Here is a 26,811-nt window from a genome sequence, read left to right as displayed (position 1 = left end):
AAAATCATCAAGAAATGAGGAAGTTTAGGTTCAACATTGTTCCATCTCCACTGATCTGTATGTTGACAGCACAGGGGGTGGAGGGTGACCCAGACTGAAAGATTAAGCCACATGTTTAATGGGGAATGGAATAGAAAATCTTGGCTGGGCATGGTGAACATAAGGATGCTTTGTCTTTACAACTGAGATAATAAATGTGATGCAAAGGAGCCTTAAAATCCAAAGCTGCATCTCCAAAACATCATCCTTAAAGTATCTCACTTCTGAAATTGCCCTGAGAACCCAAAACCTGGTTTTGGTGATAAAAGATGAACTCTGCTTTGCGGTCTGGCTTCCAGCTGAATAAGTGGCAAAGAAAAGGAAATGATTTGCTGAGAGGACCTTAACGATGGGCCGTCCTTGATTTACCTTGAGAGTTTCTTATTAGACAGGTGGTGTAGAGGGATGCATATTTCATTCAAGATCACAGATTCATCTTCCTTAACAATTGCCATTTCTTGAACAGGGCACACAGACTGGTAGATAAATTATTTTTTTTGTCTAGTACTTATTCAACACTCTGTCATTGCGTAGGAAAAAGTATAGGATGTCAACTGTAGGTCTGCTGAATGATAAACCCCTGCTCCACTCAGGGTTAGCTAGTGAGAGGCAGGGGCAGGCAAGGGGTGGAATTTCCCAGGCTGCTCATCTTCCCTTTTCTGGCTCAAGAAGGCTGGCAGTGTGTTTTGGTGACGCATGTCTGTTACCACACGATGCGCGGGAGTTTTCAACGGCAGATCGTGTCCTGAAATCTGCTGTCGTTTAGCAAACATCAGAGGACTGGCAGAGCATTTTCCCAGCACAGGAATTCCTCAGCCCGCAGCGGGGTCATGGGGTGGATTGCCCCGTGCCAACTCTGTTACAGGGACCTGGGTGGAGCAGAGATCCTGTGTGAGCTGGTGGAGCATCTGGACAGGAAGGGAAGCAACTGGTGACAGGAAGAGCTCACGGACGTAGGAAGTGGAAGTAGTCAGGGGGGCTGGGAACTGAGTGCCTAATGTTCAGGGACCCACCAGCTCTTTGTTTGCCTTGGTTCAGAGATGATTTTGACAGTGTTGCGCCTGGCCAGAGTCATTAACTCATCAGTGCTCAGGAGGCAGCAGCAAGGTGCTTACAGCCCCTCTTCCCCACTCAACAACTGGAAGTGATCTGGGCCACCTCAGGGGCTGCCTTTGCCGGCTGGGTCACTGAACTCAGCATCACGTTAGGAAACGGCTTGTCTGCTCCCATTCCCACTGCTCATCCCTGTGGCTGCGCGGCAGGTCAGCTTGTCTCAGCTCATTGCAGTTCTGTGCTGCCAAGCTGATGCCACCATGTAACATGACCCAGACTGCTTCACTGAGGGATGACTTGTGCTTTTGTGATTATTGGGTCTCACTACAAAATGTTGCTGCCTGATTTCCTAAAGAGCTGGGCGCTTGTCCTCTGACCATCTGGTGAGGAACGGCAGCCACTCTGACAAAACACAGATGGGGGAACTTTGCTGAGTGCTGCACAGAAATTACCACCTTCTCTTGTTTTCCAGCCAGAGCCTCGGTGCTGAGTTGATGGGCCTGCAGGTGGATTACTGGATTGCAGCTCCACCCATGGACAGAAAGAGAGACCCGGAGAAGAAGGACCCCTCCACTACCAAAAACACACTGAAATGCACTTTCCGGTCCCTCCAGGTCAGCAGGTTACCTGCCAGCGGTGAGATTGCCACCACTCCAACGATGTCCATGACCGTCGTGACAAAAGAGAAGAACAAGAAAGGTAAGGAGAACACATTTACTGTTGCCAAAGGCCAAGAATGCAATGCTGCTCTCCCTGTTCTGCCACTCCAGGGCTGCCTGACTTGTCAGTCCTGCATTACAGCACCTTAGTCGTATTTTTATCCCCAAAATCCCAGTCCGTCTGTAGATGAGAAGTGACTGCATAAAGCTGTAGAGTTTGAAAGGGTGGTTCCTCTTTGTGCTGTGAAAAGGGGATGTGTTCACACTTGCAGCTGAACAGGTGAGTTGGTATAGGCCAAAAGAACAGAGCAAGGACACTTGTGCATGGCTGTGCAGAAAGCCAGGAGGTGTGCTGCTTTGGACAGCTTCTCTGTGTTCTTGTGAGCCTTTTCGTGCTGGTTTGGGGTGTTGGATTAGGTAAGACGCAGCTTGTGCCCTGACCCACCAGTCAGGGCAGACCCTGCAGCCTGTACAGCTCCGTGCTCCCATCTCTCCTCTGCCACATGACAGGGGTGCAGACAGAGGCAGGATGTATGTGCATCCCATCACGTTGCAGCATATGGCAGCAGCCCCAGCAGACATTTTGCTTGATTTGATGTGGTGTCCTCATGTTAAAATACCACTGTCGCAGCCGGACAAACACACCAGCCAGACCTGCCAAGCCATTGCTAGGTGTGCATGTACCTACAAGAGATGTTGTCACTCAGAGCAGTGTAGCAGCAATGTAAGCTCTTCTACAGGAGCTCTTACGTTCTTGCACAGAGTGCTTTGTGGGACAAAAAGAGGTAGAAGATAAATGCTCTCAGCGCAAAGCCTGATGTTAACTTTTTTCTTGTTTAATCTTGTGCTCTTAAAATCATGAGTTTGAGTTTATTTTCTCCAAACAAACAAACAAACAAAGGCATTTTAAATATTGTCATGAATTCTGTGTTTGCTCCTGGCCTTGGTAATGTGAAATGTTAGAAATTAAGAACAACTCTGCAGAGAAGTGTTTTCAAGGAAGCAGCAAGGCAGTTCTGCATTTATATTCAACCGCCAATAGCTGTCCACGATATCTTCCTGCCCGTGGGCCTGGGAGTCGCTCCTGCTGGAAGCAGGGGTTTTGGGGGCTCTGGGAGAAGGCCAGCAGAGCCTTCCAGACCTGTGGCTGCAGGACGCAGGTGCATAACTCTGCAGCTGGGTCCCTACTGGGCTGACATAGCTGTGGCACTGCTGGTACCAGTGCTCCCACCCCTGACCACACCCCTTTTTAAGTGGGAGAAGCAATCCTGAGACACTCCAAATATCCTTCAGGAGGGCTGGCCCAGCCTGGAGCAGTGGTGTTCAACACCATGAGCGTTTGTGGAGCCAGTTTGTACATCTTTGCTCATGCATTTGGACAGTTCTCGGGGAACTGGACCCTTTTTAGCTCTCGTAAAGCCTTCCCTCTCCACCAGTTGCCCACAGTTTGTAGTCCCTGCTGCTCTCCAGGTGTCTGTGCAGCCCAGCCCACGTTGGGCCGATGTGGGTGCAGCAAACCTGCCTGCAGAGAGCTGGGAGGCTGGAGCACGGTCCTGCCCGGCAGCCGTGTGCAGTATGTGGGACCTCCCCCTAGGTGGTGCGGCCGCCCGGCAGATCCCCTCAGCCCACGACAGTCCGCAGGCTGGGGACCGCTGCAGGTGCAGCTGTTTTCCCTGGCGTCCCAGCAGAGCAGCGGGAGTTAACCTGACGGTGTCCTTTGGGGCCTGGGTTATCAGCTGGGAACGCTTCACGTAGAGACACCTAGGGCTAAGACGTCCGTGTGCATAGGCGACGGTGCTGAGCACTGACACAGTCAAACTCCTGCCAAACAGGGATGATCTTAGGAGTTAAAATTAGAGTTAGAATTTTCAGACATGAATGTTTAAATGCAAAAACCCAGACAAGTCTTGGTGCAGCTCCTGTGAGTGGCAGAGATTCACTGTGTGCCGGTTTGATTTTCTTCCAGTGATGTTTCTGCCCAAGAAAACAAAAGACAAGGAGGTTGAGTCAAAGAGCCAGTGTATTGAAGGAATCAGCAGGTTGATTTGCACAGCGAAACATCAGCAGAACATGCTGCGCGGTAAGTGCAGCACTCACATCCTGTCGGGCTCTGGGGCGAGGCTCAGCTGCTAGCGTTGTCCTCCAGGCAAAGGGCTTACCTGGTGTCCTGCCCCATGCCCTGGAGCCAACGTGATGGGGGTGTTCCTGGAGAACGGTCTTGGATGTGTCCAGCATGGGGGAATGCTTTAATAGATCTGGGATGTGGGAAAATCCTCCCTTACCTAGGAACTCCTCTGAATCAGTGCCCTGGATGAGGACAAGGGCTGGGCTGGGCTTCATTCCCCTGTCATTCTCTGTTTCCCTTGCACATCTGGAAAGTGACGGCAGAGAGCGGTGAGAGTGTGGCTGCTCCTCCAGGCAGGACTCTGGCACAAAGGCACGCCACAGCAGGAGCCGTACGTGCATCTTGCAGGCAGACCTAAAGTGGCTGTCAGTGGAGCTGTGCATCCAGTATCAAAAATACTGCTGTAGTCTATTCAGCTGATAATCCCACCACTGTTAAGAGCAGAGGGACCTGCTTAGGTCACCTCCTTAATCCTGGCCCAGTCCCTGTGAGACTGGTGAGTGTGAGGGATGGTCACAGAACGTGTGTCAGCTCTTTAGGAGACGTGGATCTCCTGGTTAAGAGTGCCAGTGAGGAGAGGCAGATGTCCATCTCTGTGAGAGTGCATTTGCCCAAAAAAGAAAATGAAGTGTGTTCAGGAAATTCGAGAAGTCGGATCAGGTGGCACTGAAATCAGCAGTCTGGGGAGCTCTGGTGTCAGTGAGCGATGCTGGAACAACAATCCGAGCTGGTTTCCCTAAACCTGGTCTGCTCTTGAGCCTTTCTCCCCTGTGTGTGCAGCTATTTACAGCTGTGGGGTGGCCAGGCAGAGCAGCGCGTACCCCGAGCGCAGACCGTGGTCAGGCCTCCCTCTGCCAACTGCAGGGAGGTTTCTAGCAAAGCTGTTTCAGGCTGGCCACTGCCACTTGCTGTTTTCTAACTTTCCTTTCTTTTTACCCTCCCCTGTAGTCCTGATCGACGGGGTGGAGTGGAACGACGTCAAGTTCTTTCAACTGGCAGCACAGTGGTCCTCTCATGTCAAGCACTTTCCCATCTGCATATTTGGACACTCCAAATCTAACTTCTAGCCATGCTCGGCAGAGGGACCTTCTGTCCATCCCGGGGACTGCACACCAGGAGCCAGGAATTGCGTGCCAACTCCGACTCGCGTCGCTCTGCCCTCTCCTGCAGAATTAATTACAGATGTGCTTGGATTACTTTTGAATTACTTTTTTCTATTAACTCTTCAGTTTACTACAAGGGAAGGAAACCCCTTTAAACAAAGGCAAAAAAACCCAGTCTTAAATATAGATGTGCTGACAACATGAAGTCGTGGGGGAGTTGGCAGGAGCAGGCAACCTGCCCAAGAACACCTACCACTTACAAGCAGATAGCTGAATAACTGCACTGCTTATTAACCTGAGACCTCATTGGTGTGAGTGGGTTGGGGGAGCCGTGGATCAGCTCGAACGGATTTTGTGGAAGATCACGTGCATTACGGTGTGTTTGGCCCCCTCCCTCTGTATTCTAGGAAAAAAGGATGGCCAGTCTTTCTTCCTGCTGCCAAAGGATGAGAAATCAGCGAGTCTGGAGGGAGTTCAACTGTCGGGTTTGAAAAACAAACCGCTTGCATAGCTAGGGAGGTCTGGAGAGGAGATCCCCTTCGGAGCGTGGAGTCTGCCATGGGGACGGGCAGGTGTTTGTGCTGAAGCAATGCCTGAGGAGGGTTGGGCAGGAACAGGAATTAGGGAAACACTAGGTGTAAGGAAACTCCAGTGTCCCAGGTCTGTGACAATGACCAAACCGAGCCAGTCACAATGTCCCCGCAGCTGGCTGCGCTGCTGAGGGACGCCGCGTCAGTGGGGTCGCTGCTATTTACATACTCACACCAATTATTTACCTGTCAATAAAACCTCGTCCAGCCTCTAAAGGGAAAGGATTTTTTTTAACAGCTGCAGATTTTTTTTAATGCTTTCTAAAAAAAAATAAAAACAAAAAATAAGAGGGGAAAAAAAACCTAAGTTGCCAAAAAAACAAACCCAGGAAGATGAGCCGTTGTCTGTGACGTGATACATCACTGTAGTGGCTGGACTGGGAGCCAACCAGGCGCTCTGCATGTCCAGCTGCCTTCCGTCCATCTGTCAAACCGCACACGTGAGGTAGCGTGGGCTGCTTTATCTGCTCTGTCTTTGTCCTGCCCTGACCGCACTGTGCTCCCCAGAGCCTGCTGCCGTCTCCCTTGTGCACCTCCCCAGCCTGGGCGCAGGCTGCCTGGCTTCAGGGCCGCTGCAGGAGTGCATTTTCACCATGCCCTTGAACCACCGAGGACCTCTCCTCATAGGGACTCAGAGACTGTAACAAAATCAAAGGGTGCTGGGGGTAGGCAGCCTCCCGTGGGCTGCTCTGTAGGTGGCTGTTGTCCTTACTGTCAGCTTTCTGACCGTTCCTCCCCATGGGTATTACTCTGTGGATTGCATCCCTTCCCCAGCAGGATATGCTTTTGCCCTGGCACAGCATTGCCTATGGGTTGAGGCTTTGCTAGGGGGTTTCAGTCCCAAGGTGCAGTGGAAGCTGTAGCTGGGATGCGAGAGAGGATGAAGCCAGCCAGGTTCTCTGTCCACCTCGGGCAGCAAGATGACCTGGGAGATGGAGGATTTTTGGGTGTCTCGCACTGTTGTCTTGGCTTCGGCTGTGCTTGTGTTCACTTTGTACGCCTTACTGCTGCCAGGGGTGCTTGCGGTGCAAGGACAAGGGGATGCTCTTGCAAAGAGGCAGTGTGACAAGCCACAGGTCTGGGCGGCTCCAGGGGCTAGAGATGTGGCCTTTTGCTCTCCAGGCTTCCCAAGGCGTGCCTGGGAGGGACTTGGAGCAGGTGGTGGATGGGGTTTGGGGAGCTGAGTGTGCTTGCCGTGTGGAAGAACAGACATCTCTGGCATTTCAGGGTAAGGGACTGAAGTTTTTGATGGGGTCCTTATGGGTCCCACCCTGGTGGGCAGGCGAGGCTCTGTGAGCATTTCCAGAAGGCACTTTCTGAGGGCAGTGATGCTTTTGAACTGTTTTTTTTATTATTATTATTATTATTATTATTTTTGGTCTGATCCCTTACCCTTGGGTTTTTAAAGGCTTGGGGAATGTGCTTTGCCCTGCTTGGCAGATCCTGCTCTGCGCAGGGACCGCCCGGGTTCTTTTGGGCAGCGCAGCGGTGGTGTGCTCTGTTAGGCCTTCTCCTGCTGATGGGGAGTGAGGGGTTATTAGGCGAGAGTGTAGTCTCTGCTGGATCTGGTGCCTGTCGCAGCTCAGAGCACAGGCTGCTTCACTGACTCTGATTTCATGAAACCCATTCCCAGCACAAGTGCAACCTACTTGGCCAGGGACTGGGTATTCCCTTCAAACCACGCAGGGGAGGAGAACGTGGTCCCACGCCCGGTGGCACGCTGCTGGGCAGGACATATTGTCGGGTTGCAATACTCTCTTTCTTCCCGCAGTCCCGCGGGCAGCTCTGCCTGCCGTCTGCTAGCTCTTGGCTGTGGCAGAAGCTCGGCTGTAGTTCGAATGTCGTCGTGTCCATCAGTTCGTGCATTTTTGGTTGACCTGAGCTGATGCTCTGAGACTGTATAGTGTTGCCTAGCAGCGGTAGTGTGGGAGATGGTGTATAAGCACATCACTTCTTTTTCTTTATTGAGGCTGTTGCATCAAAAAAAAAAAGCTTTTTAAAGGAAATTAGTCAGTACGTGATTTCTTCCTCGAGTCTCACGCTGGTGTGACAAGGGTGGTTGGGCTGGGTTCCAGCGTCAGGAGCTGCACGCAGCCTGGGCAGCTCTCGGCGCCGGAGCGTGTTAGTGCTGCGGAGGTGGGGCGGACTGACCGACTGCAATAACTTTGTTTACTGGGGGGGTGAAGGGGGAACCATCACTGTGCTCCTCTTTGTACTTCAACCTACTGTAAAGAAACAAACGGTAGCTAGGACAGGATTTCCAAGGTCCTGCCTATCAAATGTGTGTTACCCTGCTCTACTCTCTCTGTGTGTGTGTGTGTGTGTGTGTGTGTGTGTATGTGTATGTGTGAGAGAAACACTTCTGCTCTTTGCATTTCATGTTCGTTTGTGTTTTGTTCTAACTTTGTACAAGTGAATTCACCGTGAAACTTTCTGTACCCCTGAGGGCTCGCATCTCTGCAGGGTTTCTCCCCTGTGGCAAGCTCCCATTGCTCTGAAACGCTGCTTCTGCGCCAGGAAGCATCCCAGCTTCTCGTCCTCGTCCTCCCAGAGTCCAGCAGTGGCAGGCTAGGCCTGCCCACGGGCAGCTGTGTGCCCAGGGGGTGGCTGTGGTGTTTCCCAGTCCTGGAGGCAAGGGCTGGCTGGCAAGTTTGGTGGTGCTGCTCCGGTCAGGGTGTTGTGCCTCTGTTGTATCGTGTGGAGCCACTTTGTGCAGCTGTTTCTGTCCCTGACTGGAGGAGAAACAGGTGTCTGTCTCTAAGGAAAGTGAGTGTCAAAGCATGCTCATGGCTCAGACCATTTTGGGAAGGGACTTTGCACCTGGTGACACGAACAAGTGACTGATCTCGGGTCTCCCACCCTCCCAGCTTCCCCAACAGTTTTCTGTGGGACCCTGCTACAAGCAAGCCCCACCGGCCGGAGCGATCCCTGCTGCGGGGCCAGGGAGAGCTGCAGGGGCAGTGAGGGGCCTGTGCCCGCGGAGCTGCGCCAGCCTGGCGGGGTTAGGTCGTTGTGTGCAAGTCAGTGAGTGCAGAAGGATGGCTCAGAGCAGAGGCAGCACCACTCTGCTTTCGGCTCTTGAGAGTTTTGGCAAGGAAGGTGCAACTCAAACAAAGAAATGCAGCGGCATTATCTCGCCCACCTGCATTGGACGGGGCTTGCTTTGGAGCCGCACGGTCTGACAGTGAAGGCAGGGGCTGAAGCGGGCAGCATCTGAGCTGATCTCTGGCCAGGAGGCGCTTTGAAGGCGGTGTCCCCTGGTCTTCCTGTCCCCTTGTGTCCCAAAGCTTGCCCCTGCTCTCCACAGAGCTCGTATCTCCCGCTCCCCTGGCTGTGGCTTCTCAAAGCAGCCGGTTTCTTTTCCAGCAGCTCGTGGGCAAAGGGCCCCCGCCTCCCTCAGAGGTGAGGTCTCAGGAACGGGCTCACTGCTGCGCTGGGCTGTGCAACACTGACCTAGTTTAAGAGCGCTGGCAAGCAGATGAAAGATGGAAGGTTTTTGTGGCGTCATGTTGCACCTTGAGTACTTCTTGGTCCTCCGGGTTGAGTTTCCTGGAGACAAAGGCTGGACCTCGGTCCTGCCGGCATTTGATCAGGGCTGGCTCTCCTGCGGCGCTGGCGACTTCGTGGGCATCTTGGGCGGCTGTTTTAGCTCAGTGCTGCAGTTTCCACCCAGTCAATTGTTACCGGTTACATCTCAGCGGTAACTGCCGAGTCCTCCTTAATTACACATGAGTTTGGGGAGAACCACTGTCTCCTTGGCTGTGTTCTGCTGCTTTAATTAGCACGCGCTTGTGGCTTTATCCTGCAGAGAGGGCAGGGGTAGGTGGCTGGGAGGTTTCTGGGGCTGGAGGAGATGTGCCTGTTTGCTTTCCATCATCAAACTCGGCTGAGAACCACATTGCCCCATGCTTAACCTGTGATTGCAGCAAAGGCCCCATCCTGTTTCTGACCAGCAGCGTGTGCTGGAGGGAGCACTGGAGCGCTGGGGTGAAGGGCATTGCACCTGGCACCTCCAAGTTCAAAAGGAAAATCCTGGCGAGAGGCAGCAGAGCCGGTGGCCTTCTGCTGCTGCTTCATGTGCTGAGAGATCAGGAAGGCTGGGATTAGGCCAGTCCCGCTGTGCCGCGGTGAAGGACTGGGGGCCCTGGAGCTTTTTTGAAGCTAGGTTGGATGCAGTGCCTCTGTCCCCTTTGTTCAGGGGGTCTCAATCTCGGCAGGTAGCTGTGTGGTGGCATTTAGTGTGACACTCCCTCCGAGCTTATCTGGCAGGGCAAAGGCCAGAAATGAGCAGCAGCATCTCCCAGAGGTTTCCTGGAGCCTCTTCAGCAGGGTTCTCATGGGAGATGCTCCTGGCAGGGCCGGCTCCTGCAGGGTCACTTGGCTGCTTTGGCACAGACTGCGGGAGGAGGGGACACGCCAACGTGGAAAGCAGCAGGTCACTGGTTTCCTTAAGGAGGAGCACCAGTACGGGGCCATATCCAGTCAGCTGCTGCTTTGCGCCTTGGCCAGAGGGTTGCCAGAGCATTGCCTGCCTGGTGTACGTGTATGTGCCGTGGCCGCAGGGAAGCGCCTTGCGAGCATGGGTGCCGGGGCTGTGTGCCGCCAGCCTTGTCCGGACCGTGGCGTACAAGGGGACGTTACCACTTTGTAGATTCCCGAGTTGTCCATCTGTTTCATTGTTGTACTGTTTGGGTTCTAGTTTTGTTTTGTTGTTTTTTTTTTGTTTTTTTTTTTAATGAAGACAGATTAAATGTAAATAGCCTTTTTTGGAACGAACTGCAACGTGCTCAACCTCGTCAACTATTTTATGGTACTAATGCAACACTAATAAAACTGGACATGAAAGCACACACCCATCCCTTGAGTCGTCTCTCATCAGGGGCTGCTCTGGCATGACTGGGGCAGCTGTCTCCAGTAGGAAGAAAGCAGCATGGCCTTCTGGCATGGCGGGCATCTCTTGCGTTACTTATCCAGGTGCCTGGCAGCACTGCCAGGGCGGAGCAGGTGGATCAGCATGTCCTCCCCCGCACTGAGCCCTCCTGCGGTTTTTGTAGCCCTGCTGCTCTCTCCCCTGCCCCCGATGTCTCCTCTCCCAGAGGGACCTGCTCGCCTCCTGCAGCTCTCCCGGATCCGACAGCCCCCTCTAGCACCTGGTCCTCACCCCTTCGCAGCAAGCAGGGGCCAGGCTGGTTCCCGTTTCTGGCCTGTGGGGGCTGTGTTGGATGGACACAGCTGGTGTTAGGGTGCCGAGGGGGGGGGTCTCAGTGGCGGAAGACTGAGGCTGCAGTAGCCTGAAGCTGTGTGTGCTCCTGGGAGAGCGGTGGGAGGGGGACCGGGATGCGTGGGGTGGCAAGCACCTGGGCTTGGTGCTGGGGAGCGGGAAGGTGGAGAAAAGAAGAAAAGGGAAGAGCTATGCAGCTGTTTTGGGGCAGAAAGGTAAGGAAATTTGGGGAAATGGGCCCACGGCTGCTATCCCCAGGATACAGCACGTTGGAGGCAGCAGTGGGAATGCAGAGCCGGAGCAGCCTGCATCCCTGTGCTCCCCTGGCTGAGCGTGGGGGCAGGAGGGGTGGCTGCTGGTGGAGCAAGGAGCTGGGGGTGAAGGGAGCTCCCCGCAGCGGGCCAGGCTGCTCTCAAAGCACGCGGGTCTTGATGGGCGTCCCAGCTCCTCCGCGTGGCCTGGCCAGGCTTGCAGGCGTGTTTATGGCCTGAGCCCTTTACTGGAGGAGGGGACGCAAGTCCCACCCAGGTGGCACTGAGCGGGGCTTGGATAACTCCAGGCAGGAGGAAGGTACGTAGCTTGGGAGGGGGCGAATTTGGGACTCTTGAGTGCAGAGACAGCACCAAAAGCCATGGAGAGGGCCTGGCTGCTGGCACGACGGAGGGAGCACCGTGGGGCAGCTAGGGGAGACAAGTGGGTCGAAGCTGTGTTTTGGCTATGCATTTTTTGCACAGGTTCAGCTGTAAACCTGCACCGAGGGCCCAGCTGTGTGGAAGAGGTGCAGCCTGAGCTTCACCTTTCAGAGCCCACGGAGGAGCTCGTCTCAGCACGGAAAGGCGGGTGCAAGCGGAGGGGACTGGGGTGGTGGGAGGCTCGGGAGCCGGCGGGGGGAGCAGAGTGCTCTTCGCACCACCGGGGAGCACGCGTGAGCAACCCGTGCCAAGCCAAAGCTGTGGTGGGGCCGTGGGGTATGCTCCCCTGTCTTCTGGAAGGGAGGAGAAGGAAATGAGAGCTGGGTGGAGCGAGGACGGTTCAGGGCCGGGGTGTGCCAGGTGGCATGCAATGGGCCTGGAGAGCTTCCCTCACCCACACCTGCTGGGACAAGCCAATTTCTGCCAGGCAGCCCCGGACTGGGCTCCCAAAGTGTCGGCGTCTTCCTTCCGCAGGTCTCGGCCTTTCTCAGCGGAGGTGCACCCCCGCTGCCGTGTGAGAGGCGTCACATGCAAGCGATGCCCTGTCAGGATGCACCGAAAGCCGTCTGGAAGGGCTGGGTTTGCCACGGTGAGAGCCAGTGGCACCCGTGGGAGTGGGGTTTGGTGGTGGGAGATGGGGTGTTGCAACCCGCTCCTCCTCAGGCTGCAGCCGCCGGTGCCGGCTCCCCTCCTTCCATTGCACAACGCCCCGGCGGTGACCACAGCCATTGCTTAACCTGGAAGCGGAACAGCAGGGAAGTTCCGACGTGGTTTTGGTTACTATCATTTAAAAAACAATTTAGCATCTGGAAAAAGCAGTCAGCGCCACGTGACCGGCCGCTTCTTCGTGTGCAGCTACCAAGTGCCCCATGATGCGATTTGTAAATATTTATTCTGGATAATTTTTCTGTGTCCTACTGAATTATTTTCTGCTCTGCAGAACGGTTGCACAAGCAGCCTGGGGTGTCCCCAACAGCTGTGCCGGCATGTGCTCCCCCGGCTGGTGCAGAAAGGAGGAAATATTGCGGTGGTGCTCCCCCCCCCCCCCGCATTGAACTTTTTTGGCTGACCGATTTTCACCCCCTGAAGTGCTTTCCTCGCTCCGCCGTGCTCCTTGCGTGCACTGGAAACATGAAAGCAGAGCCCTGTGCCCTACTGGGATCTGAGGACTGTTGGACATTTGGGGTTTTTTTTCTAACATGCAAAGCAAATTTTAACATAAAGCCCCGTTCTTTTTCAAACAGATGTATTTTGGCAGATGTCAAGGTTTTGGGCGGTCTTGTGTAGCTGTTTCAGGACCTTATCGCAACCAGGGTTGCAAGCACAGGCAGTGGCCATGCCCAGCCCTGGTAAAGCATATGACGGCTTGTGCCGTCAACCACTTATTCCAGCAAAGAGTTTCAGGACAGATATTTTCTGGCCGTCATGACCTGTCTGACTGTGAGGAGGGGCCTTGGGCTGACACCTTGGGCTCAGGCAACATGAGGGGATTCTTCAGCTCTGCACTGGAGCCGAGAAGTGAGTGTAGATGTCCTGCCATGCCCAGGAGGCCAGCGGTGCCCCAGGTCCGCCTGTGCTGACCGTCGGAGGTGTAGCTCTTCGTTGGGGTTCACCATCCAGCCTTGGCCAAGCGTGTGGAGAAGGCCTCAGGGGGGATGGCTGCTCACCTGATGTGCTGTACTTTGTCAGCCCTCGCTGGGGGACCTGCTGTAAAGGTGTTATGTACCAAAGACTGATGGTTTCTTGGGGTATTTTTTGGCATCAGCCTGCCAGTGACTGTTCATCAACCACGTAACTGCTGCAGGGCTGCTGAGGAGACGCCTGGAGAGGAGCAGTACATGGGTGAAGAAGGGACGGTGACACCCCCAGGTCAGTGAGCAAGGGAAAGCTAAGGCGGTGATCTACGTTTCACCTTTCGGGCTGACACCCGAGGAGGGGGGAAGGCTCCAGCGTGGCAGTGTCTTGGGGGCAGCGGGTGACACAGGCATGGAGGGGACAGGCCAGGCAGCCCCTTGCCATCGTGGGGACTGGAGGGAGATGGTGTAGGACGGTGTGAGTGGGAGGTGTGTGTAGGGCTGGAGGGGTGTACACAGGGAGCAGGCACCGCACAGATGTAGGTACAGGCACGAGGGGTGGTGTCGCATGGCGTAAGGAGGGCTGTGTGTGTGAGGGCAGGCAGCACGGGGGCCGTCTGCAAGAACAGGTGGTGTCTGTATGTGGAGGCTGTGTGTGAATACAGGTGGGGGGTGTGTGTGTGGAGGGCTGTGAGTACAGGCGGATGTGTGTGCGTGTGCGTGACGAGGGTTGTGTGTGAGTACAGGTGTGTGTGTGAGGAGGGCTGTGAGCACAGGCAATGCGTGTGCATGAGGAGGGTTGTGTGTGAGTACGGGGGGGGGGGTGTGAGGAGGGCTGTGAGCACAGGCGTGTGCGTGAGGAGGGGTGTGTGTGAGTACAGGGGTGTGTGTGTGTGAGGAGCGCTGTGAGTACAGGAGGGTTGTGTGTGAGTAGAGGTGTGTGTGTGAGGAGGGCTGTGAGTACAGGAGGGTTGTGTGTGAGTACAGGTGTGTGTGAGGAGGGCTGTGAGTATACCCGCCGTGTGTGCATGTAAGGAGAGCTGCGAGTTCAGGCAGAGGCGTGTGTGCGAGCACAGGTGGTGTTTGAGCGTGTGTGTGCCGGGCTGTACGTGAGGACAGGCCGTGTGTGTGTGCGAGAGGAGGGCTGTCCACGCCAGGACAGGCGGGGTGTGCGAGGAGGGCTGAGCCTGCGCGGCGAGGGGCGAGCAGGGCTGTGTGAGGGCCGGCGGCGTGTGCCCGTGAGGAGAGGCGCTGCCCGCCGGCAGGCCCGCTCCCCTCCCGCCGGGCGCAGGCCGCGGAGCGCCGCCCTCACACGCTGCGGGCTCGGCGGCGGGGCCGCCTCCTTCCTCCTCCCTCCCTCCCGCCGCCGGCGGGCCCCTCTCCGCCCGGGCCCGCCGCCCCCGGCCCGCCGCCGCCCCGCCCTCCGCCTCCCTCCCTCCCTCCCTCCCTCCCTGTCGGCCGGGCGGCAGCCGGCGCGGCCCCTTTAATTCCCCCGCTCCCCTCCCCCGCCCGGCCGCTCCAGCCTCCATTTTCCAGCGGATCCGGCACCTGGAGGCGGCGGCGGCGGCGGGAGCGGCCCGCGCCCCGCACCCGGCCCCGTCCCGGGCATGGCCGCCAACATGTACCGGGTCGGAGGTAAGCGCCCCCGGGGCCCCGGCCCCGCCGCGCCTCCCTCCCCTCGCTCCCTCCCGCGTGCGAGCGGCGCCTCGGGGGCCCGGCGGGCCGCGGCGGCGGGGCAGGCCCGGGGCGGGGCGGCGGCCCAGCGGGGCGGCGGGAGGCCGGGGGGGAGCGGCGGGGCGGGCGGGGGGCCGGGGTTCAGGCGGCGCCTGGGGCGGGCGGGGGCCGGGGGGGGGGGCAGCCCGGGAGGGAGGCCGGCGGGGCGGGAGGCCCGGGGGGGCTCCGGAGGGGCGGGCAGCGGGCGAGGTGCGCGGGGCAGGGGCCTGCGAGCTGCGGGGAGGGAGGCCTGGCGTGGGGTTAAGCGGGGTGAAGGGCTGCCGCGGGGGAGCCCTCGGGCGGGCGGCGGGGCGAGGCGGGGCGGCGGGCTCGGGCTGTGCGAGCGGCGGGCGTGGGGCGCAGCGGGGAGGGCTCGGGTTGGGGGTGAGGGGCGCGGAGCGGCCTTGTGGGGCCGCGGAGGGGTCGGGGGTGCGGGGAGCGGGGACGTGCGAGGCGCGGGGCTGCGGGCGCTCGGCTGGGGCGGAGCGGGGCAGCTGCGGGACGGGGCCGCGGGCAGGGTGCGGTGGGTGGCGGGGCTGGGGCACGGCGGGGGAGCCGGGCCGGGATGGGCCCCGGGATGGGGCCTGGGGTGGAGGAACGGCGGGTGGCTGCTTAGGTGGGGGTCATGCGAGGTTGTCGGGGTGGGGACCGAGGAGGAGTTGCTGAGATAAGAAGGAGCACAAAGATGGGCAGAGGCTGCTGGTGGCGGGGGGGGGAGAGACTCGCAAGAGGCACATCCTCCTGGTCTTGGCCTCCCCTTCCACTCTTGCTGTTTTGTTGTACGCTTTCCCATTAGTCTTCTGTTCAGGGTTGCGCTCCTGTCCGATTGTCCTTTGTTTTGACTCACGTGAGGAGAAAGGAGAGGCAACAGGGTTTCGGACTGCGTTTTATGGAATATAAACTCAGGGTGGCCTGGCATGAATTTGTGCTCGGCCATTTTCCTTCGTAAAAGCTGTTCTGTGGAGCTTCCTTCTCCCCAGGACGATAGGATGTGCGGGAAGACGTTTTTGCGGGGTTCCCTCCTTTTCAAAATGCTCTGCTTCTTGTGGAGTTATTTCTGTAAAACCAGAGTAAAGTAAACATGGAAAAAAATATAGCAAAGGTGGCCAAGCCATTCTGTCTGGCTGCTCTCCATCAACATCTACTTTCTGTTCTTTCTGCTTTTCTGGCCTACCCTTACTTTGTGCTCTGAAAAACGTCACTTCTTTTGTCACGTTTGTACTTTTTTTTTCTGGTTGCACTTGGTTTCATAGCGGGATAAGGTGTGCCTCTTGGCTGTCCCGGCTTTGTTTCTTGGGTTGCTACAAGCTGATAGAGTGCGTGTAGCGTTATGTCAGCTCGGAGATGCTGAGTGTAGAAGGATGAAGGGTGAGATGAGTTGTGGAAATCTACAGCTCGGTTCCTGGTGTGACTTGCGAAGGGAATTGTTTCTTGGAAATTATCGTTTGGCATTTAACGTTACAGGCGCCAGTCTTGTGTGGAACGTCATCTCTAGTATTTTGTATGGCAAAATCTGTACTGTGCACCCCACGGGTGGTGGGAAGGGACCATTGGAGATCTCTAGGCCGACCTCCTGCTAGAAACTGTCCTATTAGAGCAAGGTGCTTGGGGCTGTGTCCAGCCTGGTTCTGAATGTCTCTAAGGATGGCGATGCTGCCCTTACTTTGGGCCCTGTCCAGTGTTTGACTATGTTTATTGCAAATATTTGTTTCCTTGTGCCTGGTTGGATTTTCTCGTATTCCAGCTGGTGTCCCTTGTCCCTCATCCCTCGTCCTACCCCTGCGCATCTCTGAGAAGAGCCTGGCCCCGTCTGCATAACAGCTCCTGCTCAGTAGTTGTAGACCAGCAGTAACATCTCCCCTGAGCCTTCTCCTTCCCAGGCTAACCTAACCTGCCTCTCTCTGCCTTTCTTTGTATGTCCTGTGCTCCAGCACTGACCGCCTTCGTGTGGTCTCTGCTGGACTCCTTCCTGTATGTCGCTTGTGCTGGGGAGCCCAAGTTGGACCCAGCTCTCCAAGTGGTCTTACGAGTGCTTAGGAGAGGGGCAGGATCTGTCCCCTCACCCTGCCAGCTGCGCTCCTGCTAACACGGCAGTGCTGGCCGTCCTTGCTGCAAAGGTGCGTTGCTGGCTCCTGGGCAATTTGGTGTTTTACCGAGTGCCTTCCTGCAGAGATGCTTTGCTGACAGCCTGTACCGCTGCAGGGAGTTATCCCACCCCCGATGTGGGGCTTTTGCTCTACCCATAGGTGAACTTCCTGAGGTTCTGTCAGCCCAGTTTCCAGCTCGTTGGAAGTCCCTCTGAATAGCAGCCCTGCCCTCCAGCATGCGCTATGCTTTTCCCAAGTCCCCAAACTTTTAGAGAGTGTGCTCCAGTCCCTGTCCAGGTCATTAAAAAACTTCTAAGCGGGGCTGGCCCCAGTGTTGATCCTCGAGGGAGGCCAATAGTAACCGGCAGCCAGATGAAGGTTGTACTGCTGATCACAGTCCTTTGAGCCTGGCGTTCCAGACAGTTTCCCTCCCACCTTTATTGTCTGATTATACAGGCCGCATCTCAGCACTTTGGTTCGAAGGATGCCGTGGGAGACTTAGCATGGCCTTTGACATGAAGTCAAGGTGTGCAACACCCCCTACTCTCCCCTCAGTTACAGAGCCGGTCTTTTTGTCCCAGAAGGGGAGTCAGGTTAGTCAGGTGTGATTTGCCTTTGGCTTATCTGTTTTGGCTGGTCTCAATCACCTTCTTGTCCTTCATGTACTTGGAAATGGTGCCCAGGATTTGCTCTGTAACCTTTCTGGGCAGAGGGCAAGGCAGCTGGCTGATAGCCAAGGTTACAATGCTCTCTTATTGTACATATGGATGAAGTCTTGATTTGATATATTACCAAGATCAACATATGGATGGATGCAGCTGTTTCTGTGTGAGTGCTCTGTTCAGCCTGAGCCGGAGGAGTTTGTATTATTGAATTGTTTCTGACCTCTGGTGCTGGTATCTCCCATTAATGGTTTTGTGCACTGAAGTTGAGTGTGAACTCTGGGGCAGGATTAAGTCCTGAATGGGATTTGTGCATAGTCATTTCATAAACTTCCCACTGGAAGACAAACATTCAGCAGATAATCTGTTATTACTCTTGTGGCTACTGAATTGTATTGCATGAACTCCAGACCTAACAGCTACTAAAAGCAGCTTGTTCACTATAGATCAATAGCGCTCCTCGAAGTATATGTTGACTTAGAAAGGACGGTGATCACTTTTGGCCTAAATTTTTGTTTTCAGAAACCAATAGGTGGATTGCACTTCTCTGATAAAGACTGACTGTAAACGCATAGTTGACAGCTCTTCCAGGGGACATGAACTGTCTTGCTCTCTTTTAACGTTGCCGTACGGTAGTTCCTGTATAGAGGAGCTGAGGAGCCTGCGCTGTGGGGACCGAAGGTGACGTGCAAGTCTTCTCCTCGGTGTTGTGTAGCAGAGTAAGCGTGCTGGGGGATTAGGAGCTGCCACTTGAATGGTTGTAAGACTCTCTGGGTAAGTTGACTGGTGGTGTCCAGTTGCTTAGAGAAAGCAGCTGGTTCTCCTGGTTCCTGCCAAGTTCCTCCTGGTACATTTCTGATGGAGGTGGGGGTTGGTTGCCAATACAAATGGTACACTCATAAGCTAGCACCGGTTCACAGGGGATGTGACACTTTTTATATGTGTAGGGAAGATGCCAGGGTATCAAATTCCAAAATGAAGTATGGGATCTGACTCCTTGTCCAGAAGGAAATCCTGGAATTGCCTGCCTCCAGTGTAGCAGAGGAGAAGATTTTCGTACAGCTGCTGTACAGCCATGAAATAAATGGCAGCATGATGAGAGTGGGCTGCTTTTGCTTGGAAGGAGCCGTGGTGGGCTGGCCTGCTGCTTCATGGACTGGCAGTCTGCATGATCACAGACCGTATGGGAATGTTGGATAAACACCAGATCTGAGAAGCTTGAGACCTCTGAGCTGGAATTTGGGGCCTCTCATGAAAAAATGCATGTGGGAGAGAGATGTTCATTGTTCTGGCTAGTGCCAGGCTCCGCTTTCAGGAGAGTGCTGTGTCAGCTGCCTGGAAGAGAACAGGTCATCTCGGTATCAAGAGACTTCCCAACAGCTATTCTGTCGTCACCTTCTCCGGGAGAGTTTAACTGTAGTACGTACAAGAAGTATTTCTTTGGTAGCGGGAACTGATTGAGCCCCGCTACAGGTTTTCTGCACCCTGTGGCATTCCCTTGATGCAGTGAAACAATGATTTTTGCATTTCCATCTTGCACTGATTTGAGGAACTGAAATTTTTCAACCTTCCCTCCTCCTCACTCTTTGTTTTTTCCTGGATTATTTTTAATCTGCATCAGCTACCCGATCTGGTTCACTGTGGGACTGTGTGAACAGCTGAATGGGCTCAGTGGGAGGGCTGGGAACAAGGGGACGGGGAAAGAAAGGAGAGGAAGGATGGAGGAAGAGCTACTGAAGCCAACACTTTTGCTGAGACAAATGTCAGTTTATGCTTTTAGATGAAAAGGTTTTTTATATGTTCTTGACTTTTAAGAGTTACCTTCTTCTTTGGGAGCATGCTAGGCTGCAGAATTATCACCGCTTTTGAGTCTGTGGTACATTTAAGGTGTGTTGAAATGGCATTGGAAGGTATGATCACAGGTCAGTCAAGCACATATGTGCCAGCTGTATCTAACGTGATTACAGTAAGTGAAATTATGGCCCCACGGTGCCTGGCATGGGCACCTAAGATTCCCAGCAGCTTTATTCCAGTGTGCTGGAGACTGAAGCTCAGCAACTTACTTGGTGGTGTTATTCTCGCTCGCTGGATTAGACCTGGTATTGGTGTGCCTGTCTGTGCTGCAGTCATACTTCTCATTTCAGTGTAGCCATCCCCAAAGTTTTTAAGAATGGCAGCATGACATCACGTCTCTGTTATTATCGGGTGTTATTAATGCATGCCTGGGGACCGCGGTTTGACCTGCCCCCCATCCCGTTACATACCCCCGTTTGGCATCCAGACTCTCCTGGCGGTGTACGACTCCTGACATCCGTACTGCTGCTGCAGAGCTGCGACTGGATGGGTGCATTGGTCCTCTTGACATCACAATGATGTCAATAACAACTTTCTGTGCTTTTCCTGGTAAAGAACTGAGGTACAGAGCTGTTAAGCTTGCATAGAAGCATGTTGGTGAGTCCAGATCTGGAGCGTGTAATTCAGATAATTTAACTGCAGGGGCATGTGTAAACCCTCTCCTGTCCCCTTGCTTTGTTATCAGTGTGTATGTATTTTGGGTTGCAGGAGGGGTGGGATATTTCTGTTTTGGTTGTGTTTGTTGGTTTTTTGTTTGTTGTTTTTTTTTTTCTTTATTAACTTTCAGCTGAAGTGGAATATTTGAAGGTAACTTGAGCTGAGAGTCGGTTTAGTGGAGGGAGGTATTAAATAGCCAGTAAAGATAATAAAAATGAGAGTTTGTTCTTGCAGCTTACTAATCGGTTTCTGCGGTCATTGGTCCTAATAAATATAGGACAGCTTCTAGCTTATCGCCTTTCAGCAACAGCCAGGCAGTGGGTTTCTTCATCTTTTCCTTTTATTGTTTCTAGTTATACAAGAGTTTATCTTCGTGTGTTTTACAGTCTTCCTTTCCTTCCTCCTCTCCCCCATATCAGACTGCTTCAGCGTTCAGTGGCCTTTAATTGCGAAATGTTGCATGGTGGGGAGTGTGTTGTCAGCCAGTTTAGGTGTGTTTGGGGGCTAGACCTATAACAATTGTGTCGATACACGCTCCGTGGATCTGTAATAGCTGTGGAGCTGTTTGCAAAATGGAGTGAAGGCACTAAGCTTGCTTCTGCCAAAGGGGGGAAATCTGGCTTCCCCCCTCCTTGTCCGCAGCGGGGTGGTGCTCACCTCCTACTGCCTCTTCTGGTTTTTCTTGGCTGCCTCTTTGGCCAGGTTGGTGTCGCTGGCCCGTTAGAAAGTCAGCACAGCGACGGGGACGGTTTTCTGCTGGGTTAGTGAGTTTATGCAGTTCCCGGGCTGGTGCGTGGGAGGCTGGGGCCTGCCGGGAGGGCTGGGGTGGGGGGACACCGCCTGCCTGCAGCGGGGGCTGGCAGTGGTTTGGTGGGCAGCCGAGCCGCACCTCGGCCGTGCCCGCGCTGCTCTGTTTTACTCCTTGGCTGGCTGTTGGAGCCCATCGGTCTTGTTTGTGTGTTGTGCCTTTCGCTGGTGGTGAATAAAAGGCACTTGATAAGAAATTGTGGAAAAGGGACATTTAAACTCTTTAAGCATTTCCTTTAGTTTAACTAATGAGATTTTGGGTGAATGTAAGAGATTTTCCTTTGACTTGCATCTAGTTGTTGTTTTGCAGGCAACTTTTGACGTTTGAACATTCTAACTTTAAATAAATAAAGAGTACTTAATCTCCTCCTACTGGGGAGAGATTAAGGTGGTTGCTGTTATTGTTTGTACTTTGATTTATAAACTACTCCTGAGCAGTTTGGGGTCGCTTGAAAGCACGGGTATGAACTGTTGGAGGTCGCCTCCTCATATTTGTGCACATCTTCTGGCAGCAAGTAATCCGTTAAATCAGTGTTACTTCTGCACCAAGTAAGGGTTTTTTACACTGTGTCTTACTGCTTGGCAAGATCGTTATTTTCTTAAATCCCCAAGCAGGTAACTGACCAAGCTCTTCAACTGCTTTGCCTGAGTTTCCCGTGAGGTTTAGATAACTGGAACTGCCGAGAAAGGTGCTCTTGTAAGATATTACGGTTCTAGCTCTTTAGTATCTTGGAGCTCACTGCCGTAGATCTAATATACAGATGCCCTGCTTCAAAGTGGTTTTTAAAGTCTGGTATGATTCCTCCTCTCCTCTTTACTTGTAAAACCAAATTTGGTCTGTTGGACTGTCTGTTGTTAACAAGAACTAATGAGTTTCTGCTGTAATTATTTAATGTGTAAGAAAGCATTTCAGTAAGGAAAGACATCAAGGAATTTTTCACATTAAAAAAGACAGAACCTTCTTTTGAAAGGAACTTTGTTGCGTCACGGTTCAAAGGGGGTTGAGCCCTGGTGCTTAGATGAATAATTTAATTTATTCTCCATTGCAGATGGTAAGTTTCTCATGTCCAGTACGATATGGGATACAGCTGTTTCTGGAGGTTAACACGTTGCGAGGTCCTCAGAGTTGGTGCTGGATATTAAAGCTTAAATTTTGTTATGTTTGAAATATATCTGGCAACCTTTTTATGTTCATACATTTCACAAATTTTCTTTAAATATACAGTAAAGCCTAAGATGAATTTAAGGAACACAGTGTTCTTTTTGGAAGCTTCAGGAAACGCCTTGTCTTCTCCTCCGTGCTGCTCCTGCGCTTCTCGCACACCAGTCTTTTTTGGAAGATTCTTAGTGGATTAAACACTGTTTGATGCCTCAAGACCCAGGGAAACCATTCTTACCTCAGCAAAGAATTCAGCCTGTAAAGACAATAGCCTGCGTACTTCAATTTACCTGTTTGCTTCACAAAATACCCTTGAAATTTCAGCTTGACCTCCATGAATGACGTTTGTGTTTACTTATAAGCTCTGATGGTTGGATGAGACCTAGGCCTGACTGAACAGAGGAGTCCCCTCAGGCAAAGCCCCTGATCGGTATCTTGGGTGATCAGTTTACTGCCAGTGTGGGGACTTGTCCTTTACATATATCTCCATTGCCTCTGGGATGTAAGCATGAGTAGCGTTTCTGTCTTGTGAGAAACGTGAAGGCTTCCTCCGTTTGTTATCCCCTTAATCTGTAAGGGAAAGCTGAAGTCTTGAAGAATGAGGTTTTCTTCGTGATCTCTGTGCAGAATTAAACATCTGTTTGTTTTTGATACATCGCTCCTAACTAAACCTCAGTTTATGCTTGCTGAAGTAAGTGAGGAGGCAGATGAATTACTTTCAGGAGAAGGACCTGTGAAGTACTGGCTTTCAGGTGGTGTAGCCCAGCCCAGAAGCAACCATGCATGCGGTCTCCTTTTCCAGCTTTTTGGCTGGATTGTCTTTAGGAAGGAAGAGTGTTCCCGAGATAATTTTTACTTGACATTGATCAATGAAGGAAAGTGAAGAAGTTAGTTGGCAGCTTTAAAGTGAGTTTGCAAGCGAAAGAAAAAATTTAGGCTTCTCCCATCTTTAACATGTGTGTTACTCACAAGCTGTTTAGTCTTCGTGGCGCCTGGGATTTCACAGCTCTGGTTCTGCGCGTTGCCAGATCACCAATCGTGAACTGTGTCAGATGTGGCCCATGGTAATGTTTCTGTTAAACTGCACATGATGTGCTCTGGTTAATTCAGGGACTTCATGCTTTTATGCAAGACGTAGGAGGACAGACGATACTTGACCAAGCATAAAGTTAGTGTGGTGTGAGCAGATGACTCCTGATTTAGCACAGAGCTTGTCCTTACAGAGTTAAGTTGTCAACATCTGAGCAAATTTGAGCCAGCCAAGTGAGACAGTTTCTGTGGATGTTTCTTTTGGTAGCAGTGTCGATTTAAGCAGCGCCTGCTCGCAGACACTTGTTACTGTCCTCACGTTGCTTCCTCAGCTGGGCTTAGGCAGCTCGGCCTGCCTATACAGCGAAGCAGGTTGGGGAATTGGTTTGGTTGGGAGACAATTTTTTTTTGACCCGGGTGGGTTCCTAATCAGGTTTACCACGTGCGTCTCTGCCTCCTCCCATCCAAGGAGAAGCTGTCATAACTTGAGGGGGTGGTGTGAGAGGGCGGGGGATGAATCAGCTTCACTGGCACACTTGTTTGAAGAAACATCTGTAAAACTATGGCAGGAGTTTATGGTTCGTCTGTGTTTTACATTGTGAAGCCATGATGTTTTTGATCTGGCACTGAAACCCCAGCTCCTGGACTTTATACTGTCATACCACGGCCTAAGCAATTAATTCACCTTGACTAACTGAAGTGGAATATTGCTCTTAAACAAACAAACCCAAACAAAAAACCACAACTTTTTGGTATTGTTGTTTTGTTTCTTGAGAGTGATACCAAACTTGGTGTCTGAGTACTTCAGAGGTTCTTGTTTTGCAACTCTTGAGATACTTTCAGGGAACATGAAGCTGATTTCTTGTCGTCTTCTGTGCTGCCTAAATCTCTTTTGGAAAATAAAGTTTTCCTTATCTGTCCTTAGCAATGAGAATTGCAAGGGAACAGGCTGTTCCCTTGGCTGCTAGAGAAGATGAATGTTAGGGTGCAGTTTGAGGCTACTCCTCTCCCATGTGTTGTCCTGTCTCCTGTCCCCCCCCCCCCAACACTCCCCCATGATTTAAGGAGTTCTCTTCTTACTAGTTTCTCCATCTGCTCAAGTGTTTCTCTGGCTCTTATGTAAATTAGACCATCCTAGTCTTCCCTTACAACCCACCTTTGGGGAAGGATTTTTCTTATTTTAAGCCTGGACTATTTCCATGAGCTGGTTCATGGTATTGCTCCACAAAGGGTTGTACTGGCGCAGCTGAAATTACATAGGCTCACAACTTTGCTACTGCAGAAGATGTTTGTATAGCTACATCCTTGGGAACTGAAGTGGCAGAAGAGGTAATACAGACCAGGCTTTGTGGCCAGAGGACTTCAGATCATGCTTGGCTATCTCATGTAAAGCAGAGAATAAAAAAGTTGTTCTCCCGGAATATTTACTGTATGCTTGTCCTGGAGGAAGCTGGGGGGAGCTGACTTACTGAACCTAAAGGGTCAGCGCCACATGCAAATGTGCCTCAGTTACAGCTGGGATATTGGGAGTGGATTAATTGAAATGGGTTTCCTTGTACTGCCATATAATTGATTTCTAGCAGCAGAATTGCTTCTTTATCCTCAGGGTAGTACTTTGGAAGCTTAATTTTATTTCCACGATTCTCACAGATTCTCTTTTGAAGTCTTGTTTGTACACAGTCTCTCCCTACCTTACCTTTAAGCTGGCATCCCTTGTAGCAGTTACTTCAGCGTGGCATAGTTCTTACCTTCCTGGCTTGCATCAGGAATAGCGTGGCCAGCAGAACCAGGGAGGTGATAGTGCCCCTGTACTCGGTACTGGTGAGGCCTCACCTCGAGTACTGTGTTCAGTTTTGGGCCCCTCACTACAAGAAGGACATTGAGGTGCTGAAGCGCGTCCAGAGAAGGGCAACAAAGCTGGAGAAGGGCCTGGAGCACAAGTCTTATGAGGAGTGGCTGAGGGAGCTGGGGTTGTTTAGCCTGGAGAAAAGGAGGCTGAGGGGAGACCTTATCAATCTCTACAACTACCTGAAAGGAGGTTGTAGGGAGGTGGGGGTCAGTCTCTTCTCCCAAGTAACAAGTGATAGGACGAGAAGAAATGGCCTCAAGTTGTGCCAGGGGAAGTTTAGATTGGATATTAGGAGAAACTTCTTCCCTGAAAGGGTAGTCAGGCACTGGAACAGGCTGCCCAGGGAGGTGGTTGAGTCCCCATCCTTGGAGGTATTTAAAGAATGGGTAGACGTGGTGCTCGAGGACATGGTTTAATGGTGGACGTGGTAGTGATAGGTTAACGGTTGGACTTGATGATCTTAAGGGTCTTTTCCAACCTCATTGATTCTATGATTGTCTAAGAAGAGTGACCCATGAAGTACAGCTGACACCCATAACTACTTCTTCACGAGTAGCAGCAGATTCCTGTCCTTTGGTTTTTTCCACAGATCTTCTGCAACTGAAAACAGACAACAGTGCTGTAAGGAACAGAAATAAGGATGTTGACTTTATCTAAAAGTCGTGTTCTTTCTTTAGTGAGGTGGTTCTTCTCCTTCTTCTGCTCCCACTCCTTTGTAATTTTGCACTTTTACTGGGAAAGGTACCGTATGTATGGACTCTGTGCCTCGTCCAGAGCTGAGATCTTGAGTCTCTAGATTGTTGCTGCTAGGCAGAATACCTGCTTTCTTCCCTGGCAGAGAGGGCAGACGTTTGGGAACACACTTGGTCATAATGAATCGGATCAGAAGTTAATCGAGCCCAGGACCTGCCTTGAACAGCACTGACAATAGAGGTGTTGGGAGGTGTGTAAGAAAGCGAGCACTTTTGATAATTCCCCCAAACACTGCGGAATCTCCAGTGATTTGCTTTAAAACCTAGTCTATTAATTGTTTCTGAAACGGGAACCATTTCATATCTCTCAACTGTCTGTCTTACCTTTCTCACTTACTCTTGTAGTTTAAATATCTGTGTTTTTAAGATAGGGAACAGTGATCAGAACTTAATTATCTTTGAGACTTCTGTCCCTCTGTGAAATGTTTTAAATCAAACAAAGGGTTCAGGAGTTAATAGGGAAGAACTAATTCATGGATAATGGAGTTGCATAAACCTTGTTTCACTAAGAATCAGGCAAAAAAATGATGGACAGGAATTTTTCTTCCCCCCTCTGACGTGATATAAAACAAAGAACAGAAGACCTTTGGGAAGTTCCAAATCCCTTAATGTTTCAGAGTTTAAACTGGATCAAGCAACTGTCAGTTTGTCCAAGCAAGTTGCATGTCATTAACTTATATGGGTTTTTTGCTCCAAAAAGGTAGAGAATATTTCTTAGCTAGAATTCTGTGTGGTAGATATTTGAGTTTTTGTTTGTAACCATTACAGGTCCTTCAGAGGTTTGGTTCTGGGTTTATTTGTTGGTTTGGTTTGGGGGTTTTTTTGGTTGTTTTTTTTTTTTTTTTTTTTAGCACCTCTTACTACATGAGGAGAGCTTGCACTGATTAAAGTTTGTGTCAGCTTTTGTATAGGTCTGTGCATAATCAGTAGTCCTATTACATGGACCTTACTATGAATTACTTCTACTTTAGGGTTACGGTTTGGGGAATATTGAACCTGGATTTTTGGATGCAAGACAGAAAAACTGATATGTAGGTTTCATCTCAACAGCCAAGTTATTTTGGCTGTCCTTTTCTAGATACAAGTTCTACACATTTGGAAGAAAACATAATGTGAACGTTTTCTTTACCATATGCATGTGTAGATAACCCTTGTTTCTTGAGCATTTTGCAATTTGGGCATTTTA

At 52.1% G+C, this 26,811-nt stretch overlaps 2 protein-coding genes across 18 annotated transcripts in view; both read left to right on the top strand.

The window, feature by feature from the left end:
* Positions 1 to 10,409, top strand: part of PACS2 (phosphofurin acidic cluster sorting protein 2) — an 82,981-nt gene extending 72,572 nt beyond the window's left edge. For 9 of the 10 annotated variants that reach the window (XM_087731718.1, XM_087731713.1, XM_087731712.1 and 6 more), the window contains exons 22-24: positions 1,565 to 1,791; positions 3,718 to 3,831; positions 4,825 to 10,409. In XM_087731718.1, coding sequence (XP_087587844.1) covers positions 1,565 to 1,791; positions 3,718 to 3,831; positions 4,825 to 4,943 — 460 coding nt within the window. In that variant the 3' untranslated portion in view covers positions 4,944 to 10,409. Of the gene's footprint in view, positions 1 to 1,564; positions 1,792 to 3,717; positions 3,832 to 4,824 lie in introns of those variants that run through there. The other variant, XM_087731717.1, reaches the window with a different exon arrangement.
* A 2,896-nt stretch (positions 10,410 to 13,305) lies between these two features.
* MTA1 (metastasis associated 1) overlaps positions 13,306 to 26,811 on the top strand; it is a 92,101-nt gene continuing 78,595 nt past the window's right edge. For 3 of the 8 annotated variants that reach the window (XM_087731352.1, XM_087731350.1, XM_087731351.1), the window contains exon 1: positions 18,314 to 18,937. In XM_087731352.1, the coding sequence (XP_087587478.1) occupies positions 18,778 to 18,937 (160 nt within the window). In that variant the 5' untranslated portion in view covers positions 18,314 to 18,777. Of the gene's footprint in view, positions 13,352 to 14,395; positions 14,692 to 18,311; positions 18,938 to 26,811 lie in introns of those variants that run through there. The other 5 variants (XR_015698709.1, XM_087731347.1, XM_087731348.1 and 2 more) reach the window with 4 other exon arrangements.

This window comes from Nipponia nippon, unplaced genomic scaffold (assembly GCF_047370975.1).
Source record: "Nipponia nippon isolate SJK-2023a ecotype South Korea unplaced genomic scaffold, ASM4737097v1 scaffold_5, whole genome shotgun sequence".
Lineage (NCBI taxonomy): Eukaryota > Metazoa > Chordata > Aves > Pelecaniformes > Threskiornithidae > Nipponia > Nipponia nippon.
Note: the sequence above shows the minus strand (reverse complement) of the source record. Positions and strands in the feature narration are given on the sequence as shown.